The 26,661-nt window shown below is 40.9% G+C and overlaps 1 protein-coding gene across 2 annotated transcripts; it reads right to left on the bottom strand.

Moving 5' to 3' along the window:
• Positions 1–54: 54 nt before the first annotated feature.
• On the bottom strand, positions 55–25,053 carry CCDC174 (coiled-coil domain containing 174). Of its 2 annotated transcripts, none has more exons than XM_025449085.2 (11): positions 24,902–25,053; positions 22,278–22,382; positions 20,958–21,058; positions 16,481–16,539; positions 14,126–14,303; positions 10,786–10,881; positions 9,637–9,779; positions 9,172–9,266; positions 5,958–6,090; positions 4,143–4,289; positions 55–2,853 (listed from the first exon to the last, which is right to left on the bottom strand). In XM_025449085.2, the coding sequence occupies exons 1-11, from the start codon at positions 24,941–24,943 to the stop codon at positions 2,555–2,557; spliced, it is 1,398 nt and encodes a 465-aa protein (XP_025304870.1). In that variant the 5' UTR covers positions 24,944–25,053; the 3' UTR covers positions 55–2,554. The 2 variants fall into 2 exon arrangements, with proteins under 2 accessions (XP_025304870.1, XP_025304881.1); XM_025449096.2 differs by having other exon boundaries at positions 4,143–4,265.
• Positions 25,054–26,661: the final 1,608 nt, after the last annotated feature.

The following is a 26,661-nucleotide window of genomic DNA, read 5'->3' as shown; positions in this document are numbered from 1 at the left end:
ATTAAATGTCGAAATATTTTGGATACACTGGATGAAATAAAGTATACAATAACGTTAATTTCACTTTTTTAATATGGTTCCCAGAAAACCGAAAATGAGGGCTTATGTCCTATTTCAATGGGATAGTGCTGTTTCAAAAGTCTTGAGAATGTTCACGCCATCTGCTGGTTACACACATATGAAACAGGCCCGCAAGAAATGGTGAAACCGGAATGGTTTAACACTTGAACTCTGGGTCTGAAAGGCAAGAGGATGTAACTGGGCTCACAAAACACTAGACTACCTGTATGCTAAGAGAGGACGAGAAATGTTTATAGTCTTGAAATCCTAGAGAAAATCTGACTTACTAAGACTTGACAGTGACCATGAGCAGATATGCAGACTGTTTCGTCATCCTAAGTTGGGCCACCCTGGCCAACAACAAAAGGTTATTTGGGGGTCCCTCTCATAACCAGTGACCACTGGGTCCTACAGGCCTGGGCTTACTGCTGCCTTAGACTAGCCTTCCCATCCCTTCTCCACAAACAGACTCTCAAATCCTTCTGCCCTACCTCATAAACATACCCTCTTTCCATCTTTCTCATTTGTCTGTTTTCTTCCTTCTCTTCCATCTTTTTCTTATGATTCTGGTATAACTAATATCCTATTTTTTCTTTCTAGTATTCCAATTTTTTTTTCTGTCTCCTTTACCTTTATTCTACAACTGTTCAGTTGGTTTTGTAGCTTTAGTTCCTATGTTTAGGTCTTCGATCCATTTTGACATTGAGTTGGCTTTGTTTATGGCCCGAGTTATGGGTCCAAATTCATTCTTTTGCATGTGGACAGTCAGCTGTCCCCAAATGATCTGTTGAAGAAATTATTCTTTCCCTATTGGATGGCCTTGGCACCACTGTCAAATATCCACTGACCACAGAAATATGGATTTCTTTTTGGACTCTCAAAGTTAGTCCATGGCTCTAGGTGCTTATCCTATGTCAGTACAACACTGCTTTGATGCCTATAGCTTTGTAGTAAGTCTTGAAATCAGGAAGGAGTCCTCCAACTCTGTTCCTTTTCAAGACTGTTTTGAATATCCTGGGTATCTTCAATTCCATATGAATTTTAGTATCAACTTATCCTAAATTTCTGCAAAAAAGGTGGCTGAGTCAGTTGATTATATTTTTAAAAAGAGGTATTTGCCTGATCAGGCTGACAGAATGACCCTTAAGACAGGCAACTTTGCCTTTGACGTAGAGTTAAGAGATTAAGTATGCAAGAATTTGGGATTTTCATCCAGTACTACTTGATACTGGAATGACAAGACTGAGAGCAGAGGACACTGGAAAAATCAAATTTGGAGCAAACATGAGCCTAAAGAAACTACATTTAATTCCCAGACTGCTGCTTGGATGCCACATGATCTTGGACAAGTACCCTCACTAGGCTCCAGTTTGCAATCTATAAGGGCACCCCCATCAGTACCACTGAGACCATGTGGATCAGAGCCCACAGGAGGGCAGGCTCCTTCTGGAACTTGGAAGATCTGCTCTAGCATGTTCCTACAGGATTCACTGGCCTGGGAGGCAGCCATAGGAACCCTATGGGCCAATTCCCCCTGCTTATCTGGACCTGTGAAGTCATAGGTGCAGCAAGCAGATGATGGGATGTTTTCAGGCATAGGAAATGCTTCTGGAGCTCTGCTCACTAACTCATTTGTTAGTAAAGATGAAGGGATCTCCCTGCCTCACTCCAGCCCAGATCTATTTCAGTTAGACTTCTGAGGTGACATGGCTTCTGAGAGTAATGAGGGCCTACAGTGGGTGCAGCAGAGAGGCAGGCCCAGCTGAAAAACTCACCCTTAAGCTAAGGCATGTCTCCCTCTCTGACTAGACCCGACAGCCTCCACATGGGCCCTGGGCACTCTACACACTTAGTGAATTGCCCACTAAGCATGTGTGGTGACAATCACCATTTAAGATGGGATGACAAGAGAAGTCACTTCATCTTCTACCTTTCTGGATTATGAAGTTCTCCTCCCTTATCTTTCTCATCATTTTAAGTATTATTGCTTAATAGTCTACCAGCTTCAGGGTCCTCTTGGAGACTAGATCACCCTGGTCCACATAGTGTCCCCTCATTTGCCATTCTGACAGGCATACATGCTTCCTGACAGATACTCCATCAACTTATATGGAAACTGAATCCTTAGAACAAAGAGAGCTGCATGTTAGTATTTGCAAAAGGAAAGGAAAGGAACCTTTAAAGAACCCAAGGGAGTGGGTGCGAAACACAGTTACAAGCTCCTCAGCAGGGTCATATATGACAGCTCACACATAAATCCAGACAGATAGGTCTTCCTATCAATTAGAAAGAAATGAACAGTCAAGTGGCTACAGAATTCCCACGGTACCATTCACTTTCTTCCTTGATGACAAATCCAACATGAAGTCTGTATCTTCTAGGGAAAGAACAGGAGGAGAAAGGTATAATTCAGTCTCTAAAGTTGTATTTTCCTCAATGTGGAAGGGGAAGGCACCATCAACAGTGTAGACCCAAGTCAGAATGCTTTTGAAGTTCATGTCACTTGTTTATAATATGATATCATATCATCCAGAGTTTCAAAAGTAACTGTAGGGGCTTGTGGTGGGCTGCTGGGGGCAGGAGTTGAAGGTGTCTGCGAAGAGCTGGGGCCATGGTTCTGGCCAGAGCACTGTCCTGGCTCACTCTGTGCTGGTGCAGGTCTGCTCCATGGCTGGCTACCAAGGGAACCAGTTCTCTTTTGACCCACAAAGTAATCTGATGGTGGGGCAAACTCAGGATCTCTCTCGGCCCGGAGATCTGACTGCCTCTTTGACCAGAACCCAAAGGAAAAATCTAATAAAAATAAGAAAGAATATTATCAGAACTGATTACCGAACCAGTTGAATTTTTACTGTTATTATTTTTCAATTATTATATACATTTCTTAAAAGCCAACTCCCGTTCTCTGGAGAATAAGGATAGCAATACCATAATACAAGCTCTACATAATGCCTACAAAAATATAAGGAAGCAGGGTAAGAAAAGGGAGTGTCTACTTCCAGATGGGGAAAAATTCAAGGAAGGCTCTGTGGAGAAGGCCGGTAGGTTCTGGAAGTATTGCCAAAAAGGCACTAAAATTGTGTTTGAAAGACAGAGAGGGCAGCCCCAGTGGCGCAGTGGTTTAGTGCCGCCTGCAGCCCAGGGTGTGATCCTGGAGACTGAGGATCGAGTCCCACATCGGGCTCCTTGCATGGAGCCTGCTTCTCCCTCTGTCTGTGTCTCTGCCTCTCTCTCTCTGTGTTTCTCATGAATAAATAAACAATAAAAAAAAAGAAAGAAATATCAAACCCTCAGATCATTTGCTTGACATGATGCAGGTACTTCATAAGACACAGATTTTGGCCTTTATTGAGTTTTAGAAGACACAAAAAGATACCTGCCCAAATCTCATTTGGTATTTCTTTTTTTTTTTTCATTTGGTGTTTCATCTCTCCTTCTAACAGCAGCACTAACCTAAGGCACTCGCCTTTCTGCCTATCTTTACCTGTGTTGGATCTTATCAGCTCTAACAGCAACAACATGAGCTAATGTACTATTCTAATGATCTCACTTGAAGAGATATAAATCACAGCCTACTCCAACAAGAAGCTGCTGTGGGCACAACAGTGTATTTACAGAAAATTTAGCATGACCCAACACAACCACATGCAAATCCACGTTAATAAGGCGGCACACAGACTATCCTCAACTGAATGCAAAAGAGACTGCTAAAGACTTTAAAACACCAAACCTTCAAAGATTTTTAGAAGTGGCTCCTGATAAAGGGCATTCCAAAGCTGTAAAGCCACATGAGGGCAGCACAAATTTTAAAAAACTTCCCTTGGTGCTTCTAAAAAAATTGTTCTTTTGAAATGATGTATTTTGATCTTGGTCTTTCATAATCACACTTTCTAGTGCTCCTGTTTACAAACAGCTAGTGTCTGGGGACTACGAAGAACCCAGCTGGAAGATCTGGAGCAGTCCTTAAACCTCAAGGGGCCACTAAGACTCATGAAAATGATATTCTGAGATGAACTAGAAAAATCTCCTGTGTAAAGCCCATCACTGGAAAGGGTTTATACCTTGGAGCTCACCCCCCTTACCTTTTCCTCTGTCCCACTCTCGGACATGGGGCACTCCGGGCCTGGTATCCTTCCTCTCCTGAACAATGACTTCTACTTTGCTACTCTGGGCAGCAGTACGTGGAGCTGGCACAGCCTCTGGTTCTGGTGGCAAAGATCCAATAATATCTATTTTTTGCAAGTGAATAAGACATCATTATAATAAAGCTTAAAGCTAGTTTAAAAATAAAAATTAAATAGAACACGTTAATCTTAAGAGTACAAGTAATGATCAGTATTAAATGAGCACCTACCATGGCCAGGCAGTGGACTAAGTATACAACAGTGTACAATTCTTGTCATAACCCTAACAAAGTCAGTATTAGAATTCTCATTTTATAAATGAGGAAAATTAAGCTCAAAAATGTTACACAGGTAGAAACTGACAAGAGCCAGGATCAAACCCAGGTTGGAGGGATTTCAGTCTCTGTTTCCCACTATGCCACCTCACTTCCCCAGACCACCAGCTGAAGGACCAGAAATCCCTACTCAATTAAAGTAAGAGTCTCAGATAAAGCAAGGGGACCTAGGGTGATAAAGAGCTGAAGCATGGCAACAGGCTGTAAGCTATTCACCTTTGGCCAGATTTTTAAAGAAAATGGGTTTTTAAAAAACAGCTGTGGTGGCACTTCACATGTTGTGAAAATGACAAATGTTCAGGAGTAGAGCAAAAACAAATGGTATGCAACGCTTAACATGTTTCAGGGACCTAGCATCATACAAAACAGCAGAGGTGATTTCTCAGCTTTTCAAAGTTTCTGGTCTCCTTTCAGAGCTAAACGAAGCTGTGTTCAGAATCAGAAGGGGCTTGGCACAGGCTTCTGTGAGGGCTGGAGACGCTGGCATATGCCCCTGACACCCATACCCCCTTCTCCTTTTGGAAACAGAATGCCCCCAGTTTCAGCTGGGGGTGTGGCCACCTCACAGGACAAGCCATTCTGCAGCCCCCTGCAGCTGCATTCAGGCCAGTGGGATGTAAATGTGGGTTGTGTGTGCCTTCCACTTCAGATTGCTAAAGCAGCTGGTTCCTCTCCCCTCTTTCCCCTTCCCTGGGACAGGACCACAAACAGGTGCTGGGGAGTAATTGTCTGCCCTGCAGGGAGAACAACACTCTGGGAATGGCAGAAGCAGGAAGAAAGGAGGAAGCTGGGACTAGGTGACGATCTGGGGCAGAGCTACCATGTGCCTGGAAAAACACTAGCTCTAAAACATTAAAACAGAAAACAGACTTCCATCTTGTTTGAGCCAGTCCATGCAGGGGTCTTGGTCGGGACAGCTAAGCCCAGACTAGGGTAACTCATACGGCATGCAGCAAGCCTGTAGGGGGACAATATCTAACAGTGTTTCCACACGGTGTGACCTCTCGTAAGCCGTCCAGACTCATAAATTCTTTCTTTTGACTTTGTGCATATATTTATTCTTTAAAATAAGTTAATGTATAATAACCAAAAAGCATACATCCATAGCAAAAGAAAATTGGTCCAAAACATGTATGCACAACTAAACTTTATTTTAAAACATCTCTTCTCTAAGTCTCAGTTACTAAACCACACCATTCTATAAAGTAACACAACGTCCTGTTAATTTTTTTATCTATATAAAAAAATTCCTTGGAGTGTCACTCTTTATCACTTTGATTATAAAACAACTGCTCCTGGCAGTACCTTTGAGGGTACCCTGCTTGCTTAGAGAATAAAACTAAATGGCTCATTTCCATATTGCCAGTCCTATTCGTTGGGACATCAATGGAACTAAAATTTTTCCTCTTGAAGGTCAGACACATGAGCCACAATATACCTTTATTTTCTTCCTCTGCTCCATCTTCTTTTGACTTTTTCATCTTTTTTTGTCGGAGTTTAGCAAGTCTTGCTTCTAACATAGCCTTTCGCTTTTCCTTTATGTTCTCTCGTTTTGTTCTCTGATCTGTTGTCTGTATGTAACAGAAAATTAGAACACTATTTACTGTAAGCCAAATTCACAATAGTTCTGTTTAAAGGGATGAAATAATTTATTTTAAAAACAGACTAATTAATTGACTTTCAAGCCACCTCTAGCCAGCTAGCATTGAGGTCTCCAAAACATAGACTTATGAGGTCCTCTTATACAAGCCCTCTAGAGTGTTTTCTAAGTTTAGCGACTGTTCACAGAGCATCCTGGAATGTTTCACATTCAAGGAAACCAACCAATTCTGTTCTACTCCTTAATCTCTTAAATAAATCCCTTAAATAACTCTCTATTTTCTTTCCCAGGCCACTCCAAAAGTACCATATTTAAAACCAAATTTAAAACATCAAAGTTACATAAGTTACTTCTGAGCAGCTATAATTTTAAAGTCTGAAACACCAAAATAGAATAGCAATTACCTTCATGAAAGTATAATGGCATTGATACTGATAAATAATAGTGATAAAACTGTCACTATTTGCAGAAGACATGATATTACATATAGAAAACCCTAAGGCCACCACCCAAAAACTACTAGAATAAATGACTTCAGGGCAATTGCAGGGTACAAAATCAACATCACAAATCTGTTGCGGTTCTATAGGCTAATAACAAACTATCAGAAAGGGAAATTAAGAAAACATTCTGATTATATCAAAAACAAAATGCTTAACGATAAATTTAACCAAGGGAAACTATAAGGCAATGATGAATGACACTGAAGACACAAAGAAATGGAAAAATATAGCATGCTTATAGAGTGGGAGAATTACTATTGATAAGATGTCCATATTACCCAAAGTAATCTAAAGATTCAATGTAATCTCTAACAAAATTGAAACAAATGTTTTTCACAATAGTAGGAACAAGCAACCCTAAAATTTATGTGGAACCACAAAAGACCCTGAAGAGCTAAAGCCTCCTTGAGAAAGACGAACAAAATTGGAAGCATCAGGCTCCCTGATTTTGAACTATATTATAAAGCTATAATAATTAAACAGTATGATATTGGCATATAAACAAACACAGAGATCAGTGGAACAAAAAAAGCCCAGAAATAATTTATGACAAAAAGACCCAATTATATATAGCGGGAAAAGGACAATTTCTTTAATAAGTAGTGTTGGGAAGACAAAACAGCCACATGCAAAAGAATGAAACTTCACCGCTAGCTTATACCATACACAAAAATTAACTCAAAATGGACTAAAGACTTGAACATAAGACTTGAAACTATAAAACTTTTTTGAAGAAAATATAGGCAGTTAAGCTCCTTAACATCAGTCTTGGCCATGATATTTTGGATTTGACACCAAAAGCAAAGGCAACAAAAGTAAAAATTAACATGTGGGATTACACTGAACTCAAAAGCTTCTGCACAGCAAAGGAAACCATTAACAAAATGAAAAGACAACATACTGAATGGGAGAAAATATCTGCAAATCATATATCTGATAAGGGTCAATACCCAAAAATACAGAGAATTCATACAATGCAATAAAAAAAAAAAAAAAAGACAAAACCTACAAAAACAATCAATCCAATGAAAAAACAGGCAGATGAAAAAAACAAAAACAAAAACCCCTCAGATGACCTAAACAGACATTTTTCTAAAGAATACATACATACAGATGGCCAACAGACACATAGATGCTGAACATCATTAATCATCAAGGGAATGCAAATCAAAACCACAGTGAGATATCACCTCACACCTGTTAGAATGACTATTATCAGACAGAAAACAACAAATACTGACAAGGATGTAAAAAAAAGGGAACCCTTGTGCACTATTGGTGGGAATGCAAACTGGTGCAGCAACAATGGAAACCAGTATGGAAAGTCCTCAAAAAAGTGAAAAACAGAACTACCATATGATCTAGTAATTCCACTTCTGTGTATTTATCTGAAGAAAATGAAAACGCTAACTCAAAAAGATATCTGCTCCATGTTCACTGTAGAATTATGTACAATAGCCAAGATATGGAACAACCTAAATGTCCATCAGTGGATAAATAAAGGAGTGTAGGTATGTGTGTTTATGTATATGTGGGATAGAGTATTAATTACTCAGCTATAATAAAGAAGGAAATTTTGCCATTTGAACCACATGATGGATCTTACGAGCATTTTGCTAAGTAAGTCAGACAGAACTTATCATCATACTGTATAATCTTACTTATACGTGGAATCTAAACTCTACCCTCAAAATAAATCCCAAAATACCAGCTTATAGATACAGAGAACAGATTGGTGGTTGACAGAAGTGAGGGTGGGGGGTGGGCAAAATGAGCGAAGGGAATCAAAAGGTATTTAAACTTGCAGCTACAAAATAAACAAGTCATGGAGATGTAATGTAGAGCATGGCAAACGCAGTTAATACTATAATGCATATTTGAAATCTGCCAAAAGTGGACCTTAAGTGTTCTCATCATAAGAAAAAAAAAATCTGTAACTATGTGATGATGGATATTAACTAAACTTAATGTGATCATTTCCCAATATACACAAATATTGAATAATTTGTTGTACACCTGAAACTAATATAATGTTATGTGTCAATTACACTTCAATTAAAAAGAAATAATAAAATATCTGGTTTATGGCTCTATCAGTATTTATTAAATATCAGAAATATCAATCTTTAATAAAATTTAAAGTTTATTTGACACACTTTTGTCCATCACTGCTCTGAATATTAACTATTAATAAATATAACATTACCTTTTAAAAAAAGCCATTCTGAGTATCAATTTAAAAACCAGATTATGGGATGTCTGGTGGCTCAGTCAGTTAAGCATCTGCCTTTGGTTCAGATCATGATCTCCGGGTCCTGGGATTGAGCCCTGCATCAGGCTCCCTGCTTAGCAGGGAGTCTGCTTCTTCCTCTCTCTCTGCCCCTTCCCCCACTTGTTTTCTCTCTCTCTCTCGTTCAAATAAGATCTTTAAAAGTTAATTAATTAAAAAATAGATTGTTTTTGTAGTATGGTCCAACAAAAAAATAACTGCTCAAATACTTTTTTTTTCTCAAATACTTCTTAACATCAATTCTGAATTTAATTTTTACCTGTTCACGCAGCATCTCTAACGTTTTCATCTGCTTGTTTCTCAACTCCTTATCTCGGGCAAAGGCAAAATATCCAACACCAAGTTGCCGGGCCTCTGAAAGAAGTCAAAATTATTCAAAAGATTAGAGTTCCCTGATTAATAAATTAGACTCAGGCTAACTTCCTGCCAAAACAAAAGGAAACAGAGTGATATTTGGCACAAGTTTAAAAACAAACGAAAAAAGGGCAGCTAAGCCAAAAAAAAAAAAATCCCTTCTTTGTGATTAATACATCCTTTGTTAGAAAGATATCCCCAATATGAGTAATTTTTAGGCTATGAAGTGAACAATGGGGATATTTTGAATTTCAAAATCAGCATCTTTTATTTCTACATAAGAGCTGCTGTTTTATGAATTTTTCCCTTTATGCTTGCCATTAGTTCAAGATATATAAAAAAAATTTTAAAGCCTGCAGGATGATCATACCATTTTCACGAATGTCTTCATAATGTATGGGCCCCATCGGCCTTTTCAAGGCCTCTCTTTCTTCTTCCTCCCACTGCTGGCGCTGAAGTTCTTTTCTCATATCTTCAGATAATAAGGTTTTCTCATTAGCAGGACTAACAAAACTAGTAGGGGAACAGAGCACAACTCTCTTTAGATAAGAACCATGAGACAGCAATGCTTCAGTTCAGTAACTGGATCATGGACAAGCAATTCTAGTTGATAAAGAAGACAGTTCCTTACAGAGGTTTCTGACCCAATACCACTGGGAAACTATATAAATGGTTTCCACCTTTCTTTAATCAAGCAGCCAACTTGTTACATTAGCACAACAAAATCTTGCCTAGGCACTTGAGACAAATCACTTTCCTTCCAACCCTGGTTCTGAGCTAAACGGGAGGAGGAACCAGAGCCTCCTTTGCATGGTCACCTGTACAGGGCCAAGGAAGCTGCATAATGCTGCAGTCTGGGCAGTGCCATCTGTCCTCTGTCAAATGGCTCAGGGCTTCTACACTTCCTTCTTTGTGTTGAGCCCAGGCCTATCTGAACCCGAAGGACCTGGACAAGGTGGATCTTCTCCCAACATTTTCCTCATAAAAACTGTCCTCAGTAAAGGGAATTTTATTCCCTGGAGCATGTGAGCAAGTTATCTTTTAGAAGTGTCTTAGGCCCTGTAGAAACAAATCTAGCTATAAGGCCCTTAATTCAAAATACAAAAATGTATAAAGAAAAAGTTAATAAACTAACCACCTCTCTGCTCCCACCTGCTGTGGGATAATCAAGTATATATTCCTAAATATCTTCTCCACAGATGTTTGTTTGTTGGATGGGCTCCTTCTATATTTTTTACTGTGATATCAGACACTCTTCCAAGTATTCAGATATAGCTTCAATTCATCCTTTTTAGTAGCTACACAGTATGGATGATCAACTCTTTAGGCTGTTCCCTGAGTGTGGATTATGTGTGTATGTTAGCCATAAAAGAGTACTTCAGCAAATATTTTTATATGTTAAGAAAAAACCTCCTTACCATATCATCGAAGATAATGAACTGAAAGCAGCCTCACTCACAAAACAATCCCCATGTCTGCATTTCAGACCTGGGCAAACCTTTACATATCACACACTTACAGCCTCCCTTGAAGATTTTTGTCCATCTCCAGCAAATCTGGCAAATCCTTTTTCATACAGCGCCGAGATCGCCCTAAGGAATCCACATAATCCACCCTGAAATAAAAGTGGAAACATGTGAAGAAGTCTTTGTACATGACATATGGTTCTCTAAGTTAGGGAATTGGTGCACAGTAAAAAAATTAATATAAGACTCACTACCAAGAAAAACTCTCAACCTGAGAGACCATTACCACCAATAAGAACATGCTTTTTAGGGATCCCTGGGTGGCTCAGCGGTTTGGTGCCTGCCTTTGGCCCAGGGCATGGTCCTGGGGTCCCGGGATCAAGTCCCACATCGGGCTCCCTGCATGGAGCCTGCTTCTCTTCTCCCTCTGCCTTTGTCTCTGCTTCTGTCCCTCTCTCTGTGTCTCTCATGAATAAATAAAATCTTAAACAAAACAAAACATGCTTTTTAAAGTTTAAAGCTGACACACAATCAGCTCATTGTGCCCTTTTTCCAATCTTAGGTTCAGACACTGCAGAAAATGACTGATCATGTATGTCTCTGATTTCAAAAACAAATACCCCATCCAGACCCTTGCTGCAACATCTCAGAACTTAAACTCCAACCTAGTTTAGACAATTCCACATATTTTGTCAGCATCAGAATAACTTTGTTCTGTACCATTCTCAACTTGTTCATCTTCTCAGTCTTCCCAAATCTAACTTCTTATTCTTTCCTTTATTTCTTCTAATTGGTACAGTCCTTTCCAACCAGAACATATTTTGAGGACACATTAATTAAGAGGAAGCCATGCAACACACATCTTGTACTGCAAAAGCATCTTGGGAGTGGGCAAGTCTATTACCTTTTACTTAGTTCCTCCCTCTCCAACTTTGCCCAAACTAGACAGCCAGGGGAACCAGGCAGACAGCAAGGCAAAATGAAAGAATCCAACTTCCCACAACAGGAAATATGCACAGATTCTCACAGAAAACATTTCAATTGCACTATGATGCAACAGATTATTTTATTGTTCAATTATGGGTAAGGAATGTCCCAGCCTTTATCAGGGTGCTAAAAACACAGAAAGGGGTCAGTACTGCTAGTGCAACTCAAGGTCAGAGTCTCACGTGTGTGTGCGTGCTTTGCTTTTGTTAGCAGTTTCTTTCCTCTTACACATGCTGATTCCAATTGTTAGCCCACGATTTGAAAGCTAAATATTTGAGAATCTATTATTATAGTCCTAATGCTGCTTACCATAAGAAATAAAACCTTCAAATGCAGAAAGCAGTTTCTTTCTTCCTCCCCTCCCCCCACCCTTTTTCTAATGAATAGAAAAAGAAAATCAACTAGCCAGATGGTCTGAGTAATTATTTACAGTATTTTTGTGGAAAGACTTTCCACCACCTGGAACTTAACTACTAAAAGGATTTTACAAGTAGTTACAGTTCTGGAGCTTAATTTAAAAACAAAAAAAGTGTTAGAACTGCTTGCAGTGCGTCTTCCTTCACCATATGGTGGCATGCGACACCTTCAATTGCCCTCCAAACTCTTCAAATCACTGACAAATTGCTTGTAATCATACAGGCATTAGTAAGAAAAAAAAAAAGACATTAAAGCTTTCAAGATGAGATTTCTGCTATGAAAAGCAATCATAGGCTATTCTGTTTCTGAAGAAGGTCTCTAAAATGTACAGATCCCATCAAAACAGAAGTGGCAAGACAGTAAGTAGTCAGCAAGTGCTCTATGTAATCAGCAATCACTGAGCAAGCTCCAAGGAAACAATTACTTGAGGTGTAAGTAATAAAGGGGGGCTCAGAGTCATGCCATCTTCAAAGAGCTCCAGGGGGAAGCTAAAGCACGTGCCCATGAAACATTTCCTGACAACAGCAGGGAGGATATAGAAAGTACCTAAAGTTTTTCTCAAATCTTTTTTCTGGTAACAAGGCCAGTTGTATGTCAACAATAAGGAAAAGGTAAGACCTAAAAGAGCTGGAAGTGTATCCAAGTGCTACTAGAGTCCAGATGAGGGAAAAATCACTCACACTAGAAATGGTGAGGAAAAGCATCAATGGAAGAGACTGCATTGTATGTGCTTCTCTTTGGGTTGCTTGTAGCAAGTATGCAGCCAGAAAATCTTGCCAAAATATTTATTTTTAGAAAGCAGATATGAAAACAGCTGTTCTATCCCAATGTGAATGTTATTTCTGGACCACTGTGGGCACCCTAAGTAGTATGAAGATGTGCGGTCCCTGTGATGCTCGTAGCTGGCACTGCTCCTCTTACATTCATAAATGACTCCTGCCAGCAGGGCCAATAGCTGACAAAAGTGCTACAAACCACCCTCAGCAGTTCCTAACAAAGACCCCAATAATGAGGATATCTGAGCCTGGAAGGGAAGATGGGTGGGCTCTGCATAAGCAGAGGGTGGGCAGGTAGGGTTATTCCCAGTCTGAATACAAGTGTTAAGTACAGAAAATCATTAGAAAGGAATTTCCATTCTGTTCTCTTTATACTTATTGATGTATTTATTGGTCTCATAAGGAAAAGACAAGTTTGGCTTCCCCATCATTCACCTCTACATAGATAGAATTTGGGACAATTTCAATAAAAGTTTACCAAATATCTGCTTATACTCCACAGACAGCAGTTTCTTGGGTAACTTAGAATATTCTTATTTGCTAAAGGGAGTTTAAGGCAAACAGTCAGGGAAACCAGGCTTCATTATCTGTTTTACAGGTGAGGAAACTGACCCTTAGCAAGGATGGAACTTGATCAAGGTCATACTGCCAGTGAAAGATGGATCCAGGGCTATGCAGGTCCAAGATCCACAATGCCTGTATCACACTGCCAGAAAATGTCCCAGCCAAAGTAAGGTTTCCTGGACCAGCTCTGTCTGCCTCTTCTCTGGGAAATGAACATTACCACCAGCTAGACAGTGACTCTCCACAATGCCTGAATAATGACATAGGCAGCAGCCTGGGTAACAAAGGAACATGCTTTGAGAGTCTAAACAACTCTTCCACACCAACAAAGCAAGTGTATTAATGCCTTCTGCATTTGGCTCAGTCTTATAACTATTTCTTCTTTGGAGTTACTGTTTCTGTATCTGTAAATCCAATATTAAAAGAAAGAAAACTGAGGAAGAATAAGGAGAAATGGTTTGATATACTTTTGGAAAGTAAACACAAGTCAGGGCTCCTGGCTGGCTCAGTCAATAGAGCAAGGGACTCTTGATCTTGGGGTCATGAGTTCAAGCCCGTGTTGGGCATAGAGATTACTTAAAAAAAAAAAAAAAAAGTAAATGCAAATCTTAGAATGTTCACATGACCAAATTGTATCATTACTACCAACCATTCTTCACTGGGGTCCTGGGGAGGAGGTATATCTTTTTCAGAAAGATTTTCTTCATCATCGTCTCTTTCTCCTGCCTTTCTAGAATCTCTATTGGCACCAAACACCTCCATTTCTTTATGTTTGTCTATGATCTTCTGTGTGAAATCCACAAGGTACATATCTTCCACTTCTTCATCTAAGAGAGAAAAATCATTATTTTCAAAGAGGCAAACCACATATGGAATTGATATGAAGCAGTCACATTCACTGCTGGGCAGCTACATCGTCCCTGGATGGTTCACTAGTCGATGCATCCACCACCCCCAGCATCCCCAGAACAATTCAAAGACACAGAGCCACCACGGGACCTGACATGAAAGCTGCAAATAGGCCATCAGAAACACATGACCACACAAAAAAATCTTAAAAGAGCTTAAAGTTTTCTATTGCCTCATCAATATAATGAGTGAGCAATATAGTGTCAGAATGCAATTTTAAGATAAAACCATTTGATTTCAAGAGACTCACACAACCAATGACATAATGCAGAAGGAGAATTGCATTGCTCATGTTGCCAGACTAGAGCAATAAACCTTTATTGCTATATATACCTCCCTAATCAAGGGACTATTGTTGTAGTATGATGTTTAAGGATCATAATATAGGGTAAAAGAAGTCATTTGAATTCTTTTCAAACCAATGAACACCACTTTCAGGCAAGGCATGGTGCCAGGGATCTGTGGGGCACACAGAGACATGTGGCTTGTGATCTGCTTGGGCTAAAACATACACTGAGGAGAGGGATGCCTGGGTAGCTCAGCTGGTCAAGTATCTGCCTTTGGCTTGAGTCATGATCCCAGGCTTCTGGGAACAAGCCCTGCATTGGGCTCCCTGCTCAGTGGGAAGCCTGCTTCTCCCTCTCCCTCTGCCCTTCCCCATGCTTGCGCACTCACTCTAATAAATAAAATCTTTAAACAAATAAATAATACACTGAAGGTTAAGTAACCATCCACAATTTTAATTTAACCCAGGATAGTTGACGTACTTACAATTACATTTACATGAAGTTTCACTACGCTGGGTATTATAGTCACTTCAGTTTTTCTCTGAGAACAGCAATAATCTGTATGGAGTAGATACTAGGCTCCACATCACCGGGTACTGGTGGTAAACCCCAGAACAGAGTGGAGAATAACTGAGGCTTCAAAACTCAAATTGCCCAAACCCGCAGGGCTATCTTATCAGGAGGTAGGCCTGCCATTCTGGATAGAACCAAATCCCCAAAGCCACAGGCCTTTGGACCTGATTTCTAGATGAACAACAGAGTCAAGTTTGAATAAAGTAGAAGGCTTTAATTTTTTTAAAGCCACAAAATAACTCACATGGAAAAGAGATGTATTTCCCAGAGCAAAGTTATGAAACCACATAATAGTGAGGCCTTCTGGTTAACAGACACCCTGCTGCTTCTTCAGGAAGACATGACCACTCCCCATGTCCCCCAGCTTTCAGAGTGACTGACTCTCCTACACTGGGCTCCCTGCCATGCAGGAAACATGCTTCTGCTACCCAGGAAGAGGGAGTTGGGACTGTCTGGGGAGCTAATGACCAGGGTTCCAGCCCTGCCTCTCTTCTACTGTCCCACTGTCCCCTCCCCTAGCCACGTAGTCTGTCCTGCCAACACTGGCCCTCTACTTCCTCTGCCGATCTGCTCCCACCACACTCTCCCTGCAGAATCCCTTTCTCCAGCTATCCAAAGCCTTTAAGACCCTATCAGAGCCTACCTTCTCCCTAAAGACTTCCCCACATGCCTTTTGGCGATGAATTATGCACTGCCTTGTAAAATCTCTTCTAATGTCATCTAATTGTAGGCTGGATTTTTTCTGGAGAGTGTGAGGAAAGGGGGATCTTTTTATTATTTTAGAAGCATTATAGGCACATCACAGAAAAAATATAAAATAGGGAAAAGGAAACATAACTTGATATACCCCTTGATATACCCATAACTCCCCCGTCTTCTTTTCCACATAGCCATAATGGTTTATAATGGTAGTCTATTTAAGATCTCGTTTCCTACCTTTGCGTTGTTCTATGCCATTGTTCTCCATTGATGACAATTCCTTTGAGGGCAGAGGCAGAGACTCTGGCTTATACTGTTCTTGTTTGTTCCCTCATAGCAACTAACATGTGGCCTGGCACACACTGAGCAATCAACAATTATTGTGGATTTTCTTGTCTCTGTGCCAGCACAGAAAGTAACCCGTATTAATCCTTAAATTTCCTTCCCATTCTTAGTTATTCTAACAAATAACAAAATACTACAGGTCTGTAGGAATTTGAGAAAATAGAAAAGTATAAATAAATTATTATATTTACCTATAAAGTCTCCTTTAGTCATTTTTTCATATAATTTGGCTTTTTCTTCCAATTTCTCCCTAGGAGAAAAACAGACAGCATTAGAAATGGTCTAACATTAGCTACTAAGGCTGCCTGACTGCTGCAACCTGCACAATAGGCCTAGTCTGATGAGGAAGTGGCTGTAACTGGAGCTGACCACCCCACTCTGAGGGGATCCTCAGACCTAGTGATGCCCACTTTGCTGACTAAATATAAGTTCCATAGGAACAGGCTCATGTCACACAATAAGATGAACACTGGGTGTTATACTATATGCTGGAAAATCTAATTTAAATAAAATTTTTAAAATTTAGATAAAAAAACAGGCCCATGTTTCTCTTATTGATGACTGTATCCCAGTGCCTAAAATGATACCTGGCACAAGTTCTCACTCAATCAGTATCTGAAAATAATGAAGTAAGATTTCAGATGCAAATGCCAAGTGCAACCTAAGTTTAAAAAGAGAGAGAGAAAGAGAGGTGCCTAAACAAAAACATTTTCTGTATACAACCTTCCAAATGGATCACCAAATTCAATGTAACTCCTCATTACTGTTTTCAGACAAGGGTCCCTGGTCATCCATGATTTATTAGGCTTCTCTAAGGAGGCTAAAGACCAACTTCTTAGAAGTCTGTTAAAAATATGTCTGTTTTGAGATCCCTGGGTGGCGCAGCGGTTTGGCACCTGCCTTTGGCCCAGGGCGCAATCCTGGAGACCCGGGATCGAATCCCACATCAGGCTCCCGGTGCATGGAGCCTGCTTCTCCCTCTGCCTGTGTCTCTGCCTCTCTCTCTCTCTCTCTCTTTCTCTCTGTGACTATCATAAATAAGTAAAAATTTTAAAAAAATTTTTTTTAAATATGACTGTTTTATACAGAACATGAGTAATTTATTCATGACACAAACTAACAAAAAACAAACATCAACCCTGGTATTTCCATAAAGTAGCCTCTCTGCTCACATTAATTCTGGTGACATTTATTTTTTAGTGGGCACAGACCAAGTAAGACAGCTGGTAATTCTTTATTCTAGAAATACTTAATGATGGTAAAGAAAAGTCCCAAAGGGGTCATCTGAGCTTTAGCTTGTGAAGAATCACACTTAATCATAATGGAAAATTTCATATCTAATGGTGTCCTTGGACAATAAAGTCCCTTGGTCACACGGCTATGTGTTCTGAAACAGATTACTTCACCTCTCTTGTATCTCCCAATTTCAAAATTTATAATAGATGAAAAAAACAGCACTGCTTCTTAGGGTGGTCACAGAAAGTAACTAGATCACAAACGAAAGCATGCCATCGGTTATGTCATCTGCTTATTGTCTAGGTCAGAAAGATTCCTCTCCTGTTTTACACATTCATTCAACAAGTACTGCTTCCACACCTCCTCTGCACCAAGCATGGTTTCAGGTGCTGAGGGCTCAGCAGTTAATAAGACAAAGTCCCCAGGCTCACAGAGTTTTTGTTATAGAAAGGGAGAAGGATGGATAATAAATCAATGAGAATGAGGATTTTAGACAAGTGCTGTGAAGGAAAGGAAATAAAAGCAGCTGTCATCCCTGGAGGCCCTTCCACTTCCAAAAGGTTAATTTGCTCTATTTCAGAGGGGGCTTAATGTAATAACCTGTGTCATTATAGAATCTTGCTGTGTTAATGAAAATACAACTTTAAAAAAATTAAAAAAAAAAAAAAACACAAAAAGCAGGCATCAGGACGGAGTAACCAAGAGGACACTAAGCTAGAAAAAGTAGCCTGCAGAAACCTCTTCGAAGGTGACATTTGAGCTAAGGCTTATAGAGCGAAAAGCCAACCATGAGAGGATCGTGGGAAGAAAGCAAGTGAGGCAGAAAAAAGAGGGAGCGGGAATGAACTTGGTATGTTCAAGTAGAGACCAGAGCAGCAGAGGATGCTGAGCAAAGGGGAGAGGGGCACAAAGTAAGGACAAAGACAGGTATAAGAACAGGTGAGAAAAGGGTAAAGAGTCTGGATGCAGCAACAGAAAGAAGAGAGCAGAAGAGTCTGCAAACCAGTAATGGAGATCAAGGAAGATGTCAGAGAAATGGCCACTGGATTTAGCAGATGAGGAAGTCGTTAGAGACTTCCGAGAAGAATTACTTCAATCGAGTAAGAAAGAATGCAGAGGGCAAGAGTATGGGACACTTATCTGGAACCACTGGGTGCCAGACACTATGTATCTCCTTTAATCTTCTGAAAAGCTCCATGAGCTGAGTATGAACCACCTCACTTCATAGATAAGCAAAGTCTCAATGGAGAAGTAACTTGCCCAAGGCCATACATCCTCATGGGACTGTCCCTGCTTGTTTTGAGCTCTGGGGAGACACAGACCAAGGAAAGACTAGACTCCTCACAAGCACAGTGAAGCCCAAGTATTATGTAACAGATTACTGGATAGAAAAAAACCACAGCAAAGTACCCAGGAAAACTGTTATGCCGAGTTTATACATTTATAAAAAATAAAAAATTACAGTACCCTTCAACAAATTGGAATTCTGATAATATGTCCAGGAGGTGAGAGAGATGTCTCAAAAATTAACATGTTTTGTATGTTAAATATGTTTATTATATATTATACTAATATATATATTTATTACATTTTTGTAAATAACATAATGTGTGTCTGCTGGGAACAGGTCAAATGCCAAGAAAAACAATCCCCCAAATGCACTAATATTCTGCCTCTTTTTTTCAGACCCAGAAAGAGCTGAGCAACCTTAATGACCACTGTCTGCAACTGCAGAGTTTTTATTACACAAGGATCCAAAAGCAATGAGTCATGACAGATACTAAAACTTGGGATTCTCTCTCAGTCGAGGGTGATACTGCAAATAAGGGAGAGTTCCTCTTTATGGAAGAATGCCACCTAATAAATGGAATGAAAAAATAAAGATGGATAGTTTAGAAAATAATTAGAAAAATAATCACTTTGAAACCACCAACGTAATAAGTATGTGGAAAGATATTGGTGAACAAGATATGCATAGTCTCAGAGTTTCCCTCCTTAGATTATCATTAATTACAAATGAGGAAGAGCATCTTTACAGTGGAAAAACCTAGCAGGCCTATCTTAATCAAGTGATCACACTTCATCACAAATAACAATTCAAACAGACACTGTGAACCTCTTGCTGTCATCTAACAGGAACGACACGTCACCTACATCATATTCTTAACCAAAAGCAGCTAATAGGACTCTAATCAGATTGTGGGACACTGCAGATCAACAGGCCTAAGCTCTTCAAGAATAGCTATGGTATAACAGACAACAAAAAGGCATGAGAATTATTCTAGATTAAAAGAGGCTAAAGAAATATGCCATCTGGCATGCCTGGCTGGCTCAGTCAGAGGAGTATACAACTCTAAATGTCGAGGTTGTGAGTTCGAGGCCCACAGCAGGTATAGAGATAACTACAAAAATAAATAAATAAATAAACTTAAAAAAAAAAAAAGTCATGCTATAAACAAAATTTCTCCCTGTTAAAAAAGGAAAGAAAAATATGAAAACTAAATGCAACATGCAATCTTTTAATTCTAGATTGAATTAAAAAAAAAACAAACTATAAAGGACTCAAGTGTACCAGAATAATTGGTAACTTTGCCTATAGACCATATAATAAACTATTTAACACTATTTTATTAGTGTTAAATTTCTTGGGTATGGCAGAATATGGTTATGTAGGAGAATGTCCTTGTTCTTAGGAGATACATAGTGAAACATTTTGAGGCATGATGTTTAACAAAGTTTCTCTACATACATACAAAGAGGAGAGAGAAAGAAAAAAAGGAAAAGTAAATGTGGAAAATCATTAATTCATGAGCTTAGGTAAAGAGTATTAGAAGATTCATTGTACTCTTCTTTCAATTATTCTGTAGTTTTCAAGTTTTTCAAAATAAAACGCTAGGGAGAAATTTAGTTTCTAAATGCTACTGTCATACTACCTAGTAGCCCAGAGCCACACCACCAAGGGACACTTCTGAAACACTTGTTGATAATTTTAGTGCCTAACAAAGGCTCAAAGTGGGACTGTTTCATCTTTCAGACTGAGATTATGTCTTCCCTTCTTATAAGACTATAAATACATCTACAAACTATATTCTTTTTAGAGTCTATTTTATGTTTGTAGAGTATTTGACTGAAAAGATGACAAATTTTTTTTTTTAATTTATGATAGTCACAGAGAGAGAGAGAGAGAGAGAGAGAGAGGCAGAGACACAGACAGAGGGAGAAGCAGGCTCCATGCACTGGGAGCCCGATGTGGGATTTGATCCCGGGTCTCCAGGATTGCGCCCTGGGCCAAAGGCAGGCGCCAAACCGCTGCGCCACCCAGGGATCCCAAAGATGACAAAATTAAAACTGTAAATCCAGAAGCATAAAAAGAGAACTCTCTTTGCCTGGATAGCCTCAGAAGTAACTACAGTGAGTAAAGCTTAACGTTACCTTGCTTTGTCTAAAGTCTTCTGTTCCTCAATCTTCTGTTCTGCATCCTTCTCAGCTCGATTTGAAACTCCTGCATTCTGTTTGCTCCAGATACTTGGTTTCTGCAGCATATTTATTTCAAAAGACAAAACAGAAATACCAAGTGATTGCAATAAAATCCTTTCAGAAGAAAAAAAAGCAGATTAGATCCAACAGCCAACTTACGTCGTGCAAATAGACTGTATAAGAAGAAGCTGGAGCTAAAGGGAAAAAAAAAATCCCTAAATTATATAAAGAATTCTTTAACAGGGATCCCTGGGTGGTTCAGTGGTTGAGTGCCTGCCTTCAGCCCAGGGCGTAATCCTGTAGTCCCAGGATCAAGTACCACATCAGCCTTCCTGCATGGAGCCTGCTTCTCCCTCTGCCTATGTCTCTGCCTCTTTCTCTGTCTCTCATGAATAAATAAAATCTTTAAAAAAAAAAAAAAAAAAGAATTCCTTTACATAACTGCACAGTTACATATCTTTTATCCCCTGAATGATTACAATTTAATTCAAAAAATGTTATAATAGAAGTGATAAACACCATTACCTATAAAATTAGCACACCATTCACAGCTCTTAAAGATCCTGATATTTTCTACTGTATTACTGTATCATCTAATTGCTTATCTGTTTGGATTAATAATACCTATACAGCTGATCTTCCACAAGAATGTACACAAACCATCAACTAAAACATGCACTTTCCAAAAAAGAAGTGCTGAGTAATTGTATTAAAATGTGTTTTTAGGGGAACCCTGGGTGGCGCAGCGGTTTGGCGCCTGCCTTTGGCCCAGGGCGCGATCCTGGAGACCCCGGATCGAATCCCACGTCGGGCTCCCGGTGCATGGAGCCTGCTTCTCCCTCTGCCTGTGTCTCTGCCTCTCTCTCTCTCTCTGTGTGTGTGACTATCATAAGTAAATAAAAATTAAAAAAAAAAAAAATGTGTTTTTAGGGGTACCTGGGCAGCTCAGTGGTTGAGCATCTGCTCAGGTCATGATCCTGGGGTCCTAGGACCAAGTCCCACATCGGGGTCCCTTCTCCCTCTATCTCTGCCTCTCTCTGTGTGTCTCTCATGAATGAATAAATAATAAAATCTTAAAAAAAATTTAAAATATGCTTTTAAATGCTCTAATTTCTATTCTAATATAAAACACTTTATGCAGATGTTCAGCTACAAGAAAGGGATTTTCCCCTAAATTTTATATGTAGCAGAGGCCAGGACACTTTCAAAAAAGCTAAGTAGGGTACAATTTCCCCATATTTGGAACTGATGGAGAAAACTATATCTTATTTTTACCTTAATAGTTGTTTTTGGTTTTCCCAAAACTCCAGAGTCTTTCAGAAGCTTTTCTTGTTTGAATTCTTCTTGTTTTCGGAAGAGTTCGGCTTTAAGATCTACCAACTAGAACAAAACAAATAAGCAAAGACATGTAATTAATTCTAACGAGTGACTAGATTTCCAAATTATTGTAATTCTCAAAGCAAGATTTAAAGTTCCCATTAATGGACAAAAATAGGTAGAAAATTAAATGTCTGAATGTAGAATCCAGTACAAAGTAAAACCAAGTCCTATTGCACTCCAGCTCTGCTGGCAATGTATTTCTAATCTTCAACACTGGACTAAGGGGAAAGTGATTGGCAAAGTAAATGAAGTCTGCATCTGTTGGATTCAGATTGAAATTACAACACTGAACAAACCCCTTCTCTCTGCCTGACACCGTACTTGGCTTTTTCATACTGTAACCTCTCTTAATCTTCAAAATTTATTATTTCTGCAGAAAAATATCTTTGCCCAGTAACTGAGCGCTGAAGAACAGGATACAAACATGAAATAGATACACTCTTGCCTCAAACAGTTAAAATCTAATAAAAAAAGGGTAACTTATAATACCAGTAAAATGTAATAAAGACTTTAAGAGCAGAAGAAAACAGGGGCACCTGACTGGCTCAGTCAGTGCAGCATGAGACTTGATTTGGGGTTGTGAGTTCCAGCCCCACATTGTGTGTAGAAATTACTTAAAAATAAAACCTTTAAAACAGGGGTGAGGGTGAAGAAAGCAGCATAAAAGTTCAGCTACAGGAGCATTTCCTTCTGTCCAGAATGATCAGAGACAACTCTGAGCTGAGCCTTAAAAGGTGCGAAAGAGGCTCCTGGGTGGCTCAGAAGACTCTTGATGATTTGAGGGTCGCGAGTTTGAACCCCATGTTGGGTATAGAGAGTACTTAGTAAAAAAAGACAAGATTTCAACAGCTAGAAATAACATGGTCTGAGTGAATGAGAAGAACTCCAAATTTATGCATGTTCTAGAAATTGGAAGTTTAGCTGAATCATACAGTTCAAGAACAGCAAAGGCCAGGGCAAAGCGAACAGGGAAGTTGGGGTGAACTACCTCTCACTTGTACCAATCAGCACTGTCTACTCTGCAAAGAAAGATAAAATGAAAAGTCCAGATCCAACTCCCTATAAATTAGATACTTACAAAGCACAGCATCACAGACTGAGTTTTAAGGGAAATCAAAATGACTGAGTTCAATGATTTCTATTTTGGAAGACATCAATCTAAAAGCAGCTGTTGTAGGGATTTAATAAGGACAGTTTCATCCCAGGACCTAATATTTAATATTTTAAATTTCTAAACACAAAAACTTTAGTCCCCCTTCTAAGCCTTCTTAACCACAACGATTTTCTAGCCACACATTTTCCTCTTCTACGACTTTTTTTTTTAATTTTTATTTATTTATGATAGTCACAGAGAGAGAGAGAGAGAGAGAGAGAGAGAGAGGGGCAGAGACACAGGCAGAGGGAGAAGCAGGCTCCATGCACCGGGAGCCCGAAGTGGGATTCGATCCCGGGTCTCCAGGATCGCGCCCTGGGCCAAAGGCAGGCGCCAAACCGCTGCGCCACCCAGGGATACCTTCTACGACTATTTTTGAGTTTTAAAATGAAGATGCTGGGATCCCTGGGTGGCTCAGCAGTTGAGCGCCTGCCTCAATTTACAGTAAATTGAAGATCAAATAAGATTAGGCAATTTGCTCCAATGTAACAGAAAAGGCAATGGTTTGGAGACAAAGAGCCTCGAGTGCAACAGTTCTAACACTAAGAATTCTGTATGTCAAGCTGGGGAAAGCCACGCTCCCTTACTGGGCCTCGGATTTATCAGCTATAAAACAGGGATCTGGGGCGCCTGGGTGGCTCAGTGGTTGAGGGTCGGCCTTGGGCTCAGGTCGTGATCCCAGGATCGAGTCCCACACCGGGCTCCCTGCACGGAGCCCGTGTCTCCCTCTGCATGTGTGTGTGTCTCATGAATTAATAAAACCTTAAAAAAAAAAAAAAAAAAAAGAACCTCAGACCAGGGATATTAATAGCACCTGCTCTTTAAAGCAGCCGAGACGATCAATGAGTAGTGCACAGGCTCGTACTCGGCAGGTTTCTTCCTACGAGCAGCTGGTTTCATGAAACCGCTCACATCCGGCTAGACCCGCGGGTGCGAGACCAACTGGTAACTCCTGGCCGGGACGCCGGGCGCTCTCGGATCCCGGCGAGGACCCTGCTGGTCCCCAGCCCGGAAAGGAAGCGAGGACCGGGGCCGGGTCTGCGCAGCAAGCGGGGGAGACCAGGCTGGCCCGGACGCCGGGCACGGCGGTCGCACAGCGAGGCAGCGACATTCTTGAGGGGGGCAACACCCGTCAGGGCTGGATCTAGAGGGCCTCGTGGTCCAAGGGCACGTCCGAGGGAGAGGCCAGACACAGGGTCCTGCAGGTCAGGAAGTGGGCCCGGGGCCGCAGCCGGGACAGCCGGGTCCCAGCTGTTTGAGGGAAGGCCGGGTTGGGTCTCCGCACGGAAGAAACAAGGTCGAGATGCTTGTGTGGTGGAGGGGAGGAGAACTCGGAGCCCCGTGGCATCAGTGTACCCGCACTCACCGAGGAGGCCGTAACATCCAAGGGCTTTTTCCTCCGGTCCATCGTGGCGCCCGAGCGTCCGAGCGCAAAGCGCGACCCGGAACGGCCTCCCGCGGGCCGCAAACGCCCGCGATCGGCACCACCGGAAGTGCCTGTTAGAACAGCGACGAGAGTTTACGACTCTGGCGCCATCTTGGAAAGGTCCGGGTGTTGTGCGTCGTGCGCCTGCCACCATTTTGAGAGAGTCAAAGAATGCCCAGTGTTAAGGTAAGACCGTCCTGAATCTGAATAGAGAGGAAGGTTAACAAGGACTTGGTGTTGGCGCCATCTTGAGAAGGGCGGAAGTGGATTTCAGCGCAACGGGCGCCATCTTGAGTGGTATGGATTGGGGGCGGGGAGGGCGCCATGTTGGGGAGGGCGTAATGAGCCCAAACCCTCTTGGTGATGAAGAGAAAGATGGCTTGGTAGGACTGGAAAGATCTAAATGACACTTGAAGACCCGCAGTACGACCGGCGTTGTGTGGCGCTTCTCACATGTTAACTTATGTGATCAAGATTTTTATATTAATCTTGGTAGAAATAACAGTAATAGGTAACATTAATATAGTGCTTACCACGTGCCACCTTACAGAGTTCGGCTGATAAGAACATGAGCTCCAGGGGCCAGTTTTCTGGCTACGTGACTTTGGGAAAGTTACTTCACTTCTCTGTGCCTCATTTTCCAACGGGGAATAAAATGGTATCTACTTCGTGAGATTTAACGAGAGTGAGATGAGTCAAGCGAGCTCGTCTTGATAAAAATGTTAATGATCTGGGTTAGACAGACTGATAACCCTCCCCGCCAAAGATGTCCACCCTTAGTAGTCCCCAGAACCTCTGAATATGTTACCTCCTCTGGCAAAGGGGAATTCGCAGACATGATTAAATTACAGATCTTCAGATGGGAGATTATCTGGCTGGCCCAATGTCCTCAAGAGTGCTGGTAAGGGAGGCGGAAGGACCACGACCTTGTGCTAGGGGACGCGCGCAGCCTCCGGAAGGAAAAGACAAACCCTGCTCTAGAACCTCTGGAAGGGGTGCAGCACCACCGTACCTGGACTCCGGCCTTGTAGTGTTCTGCACCTCAGTTCAACGTGTGTGGGTTTTCCCACACCACCAAGCAATTCTCCAGTGGCACCCGTGTCCTACAATTCAAATCCATCTGACATTATCTAATCGGAGCTAGCCTCAGATCCCACAGGTTAAGGGCTCGGTCCACACGACTGCCCCCACTCGGAGTCCAGGCCGTCACCTGTGCTTCTAAATTAGAGGTTCCAATGCGCCCCTCCCCTCCTTGGGTTTGATTAATTTATTAGAGCAGCTCACAGAACCCAGAGAAACATTCTACTTACTAGATTACCAGTTTATATTATAAAGGGATGTAACTCCAGAATAGTCAGATGGAAGACATGCATTAAGGCAAGGTATGCAGGAAAGGGGATGGAGATCCCATACCTTCTTTGAGGGAGCCACAAATCTCCCCAAATCTCTACATGCTCACCAACCTGGAAATTCTCCGACCTCTGTCTTTCTAGAGCATTTTTCTAGAGCGTTTTATGGAGGCTTCATTACATAGGCACAATTGATTAAATCATCAGCCATTAGTGATTGAACTCAATCTCCAGTTTCTCTTCCCTCAGTGGAGGTCAGAAGGTGGGAATGAAAATTCCAACCCTCTAATTATACCTTGGCTTCTGGTTCTTCTAGCAACCAGCCCCAATCCTTAGGTGCTTTCCAAAAGT

This window comes from Canis lupus, chromosome 20 (assembly GCF_003254725.2).
Source record: "Canis lupus dingo isolate Sandy chromosome 20, ASM325472v2, whole genome shotgun sequence".
NCBI classification, from domain to species: Eukaryota; Metazoa; Chordata; class Mammalia; order Carnivora; family Canidae; genus Canis; species Canis lupus.
This window is presented reverse-complemented; position numbering and strand designations above follow the sequence as displayed.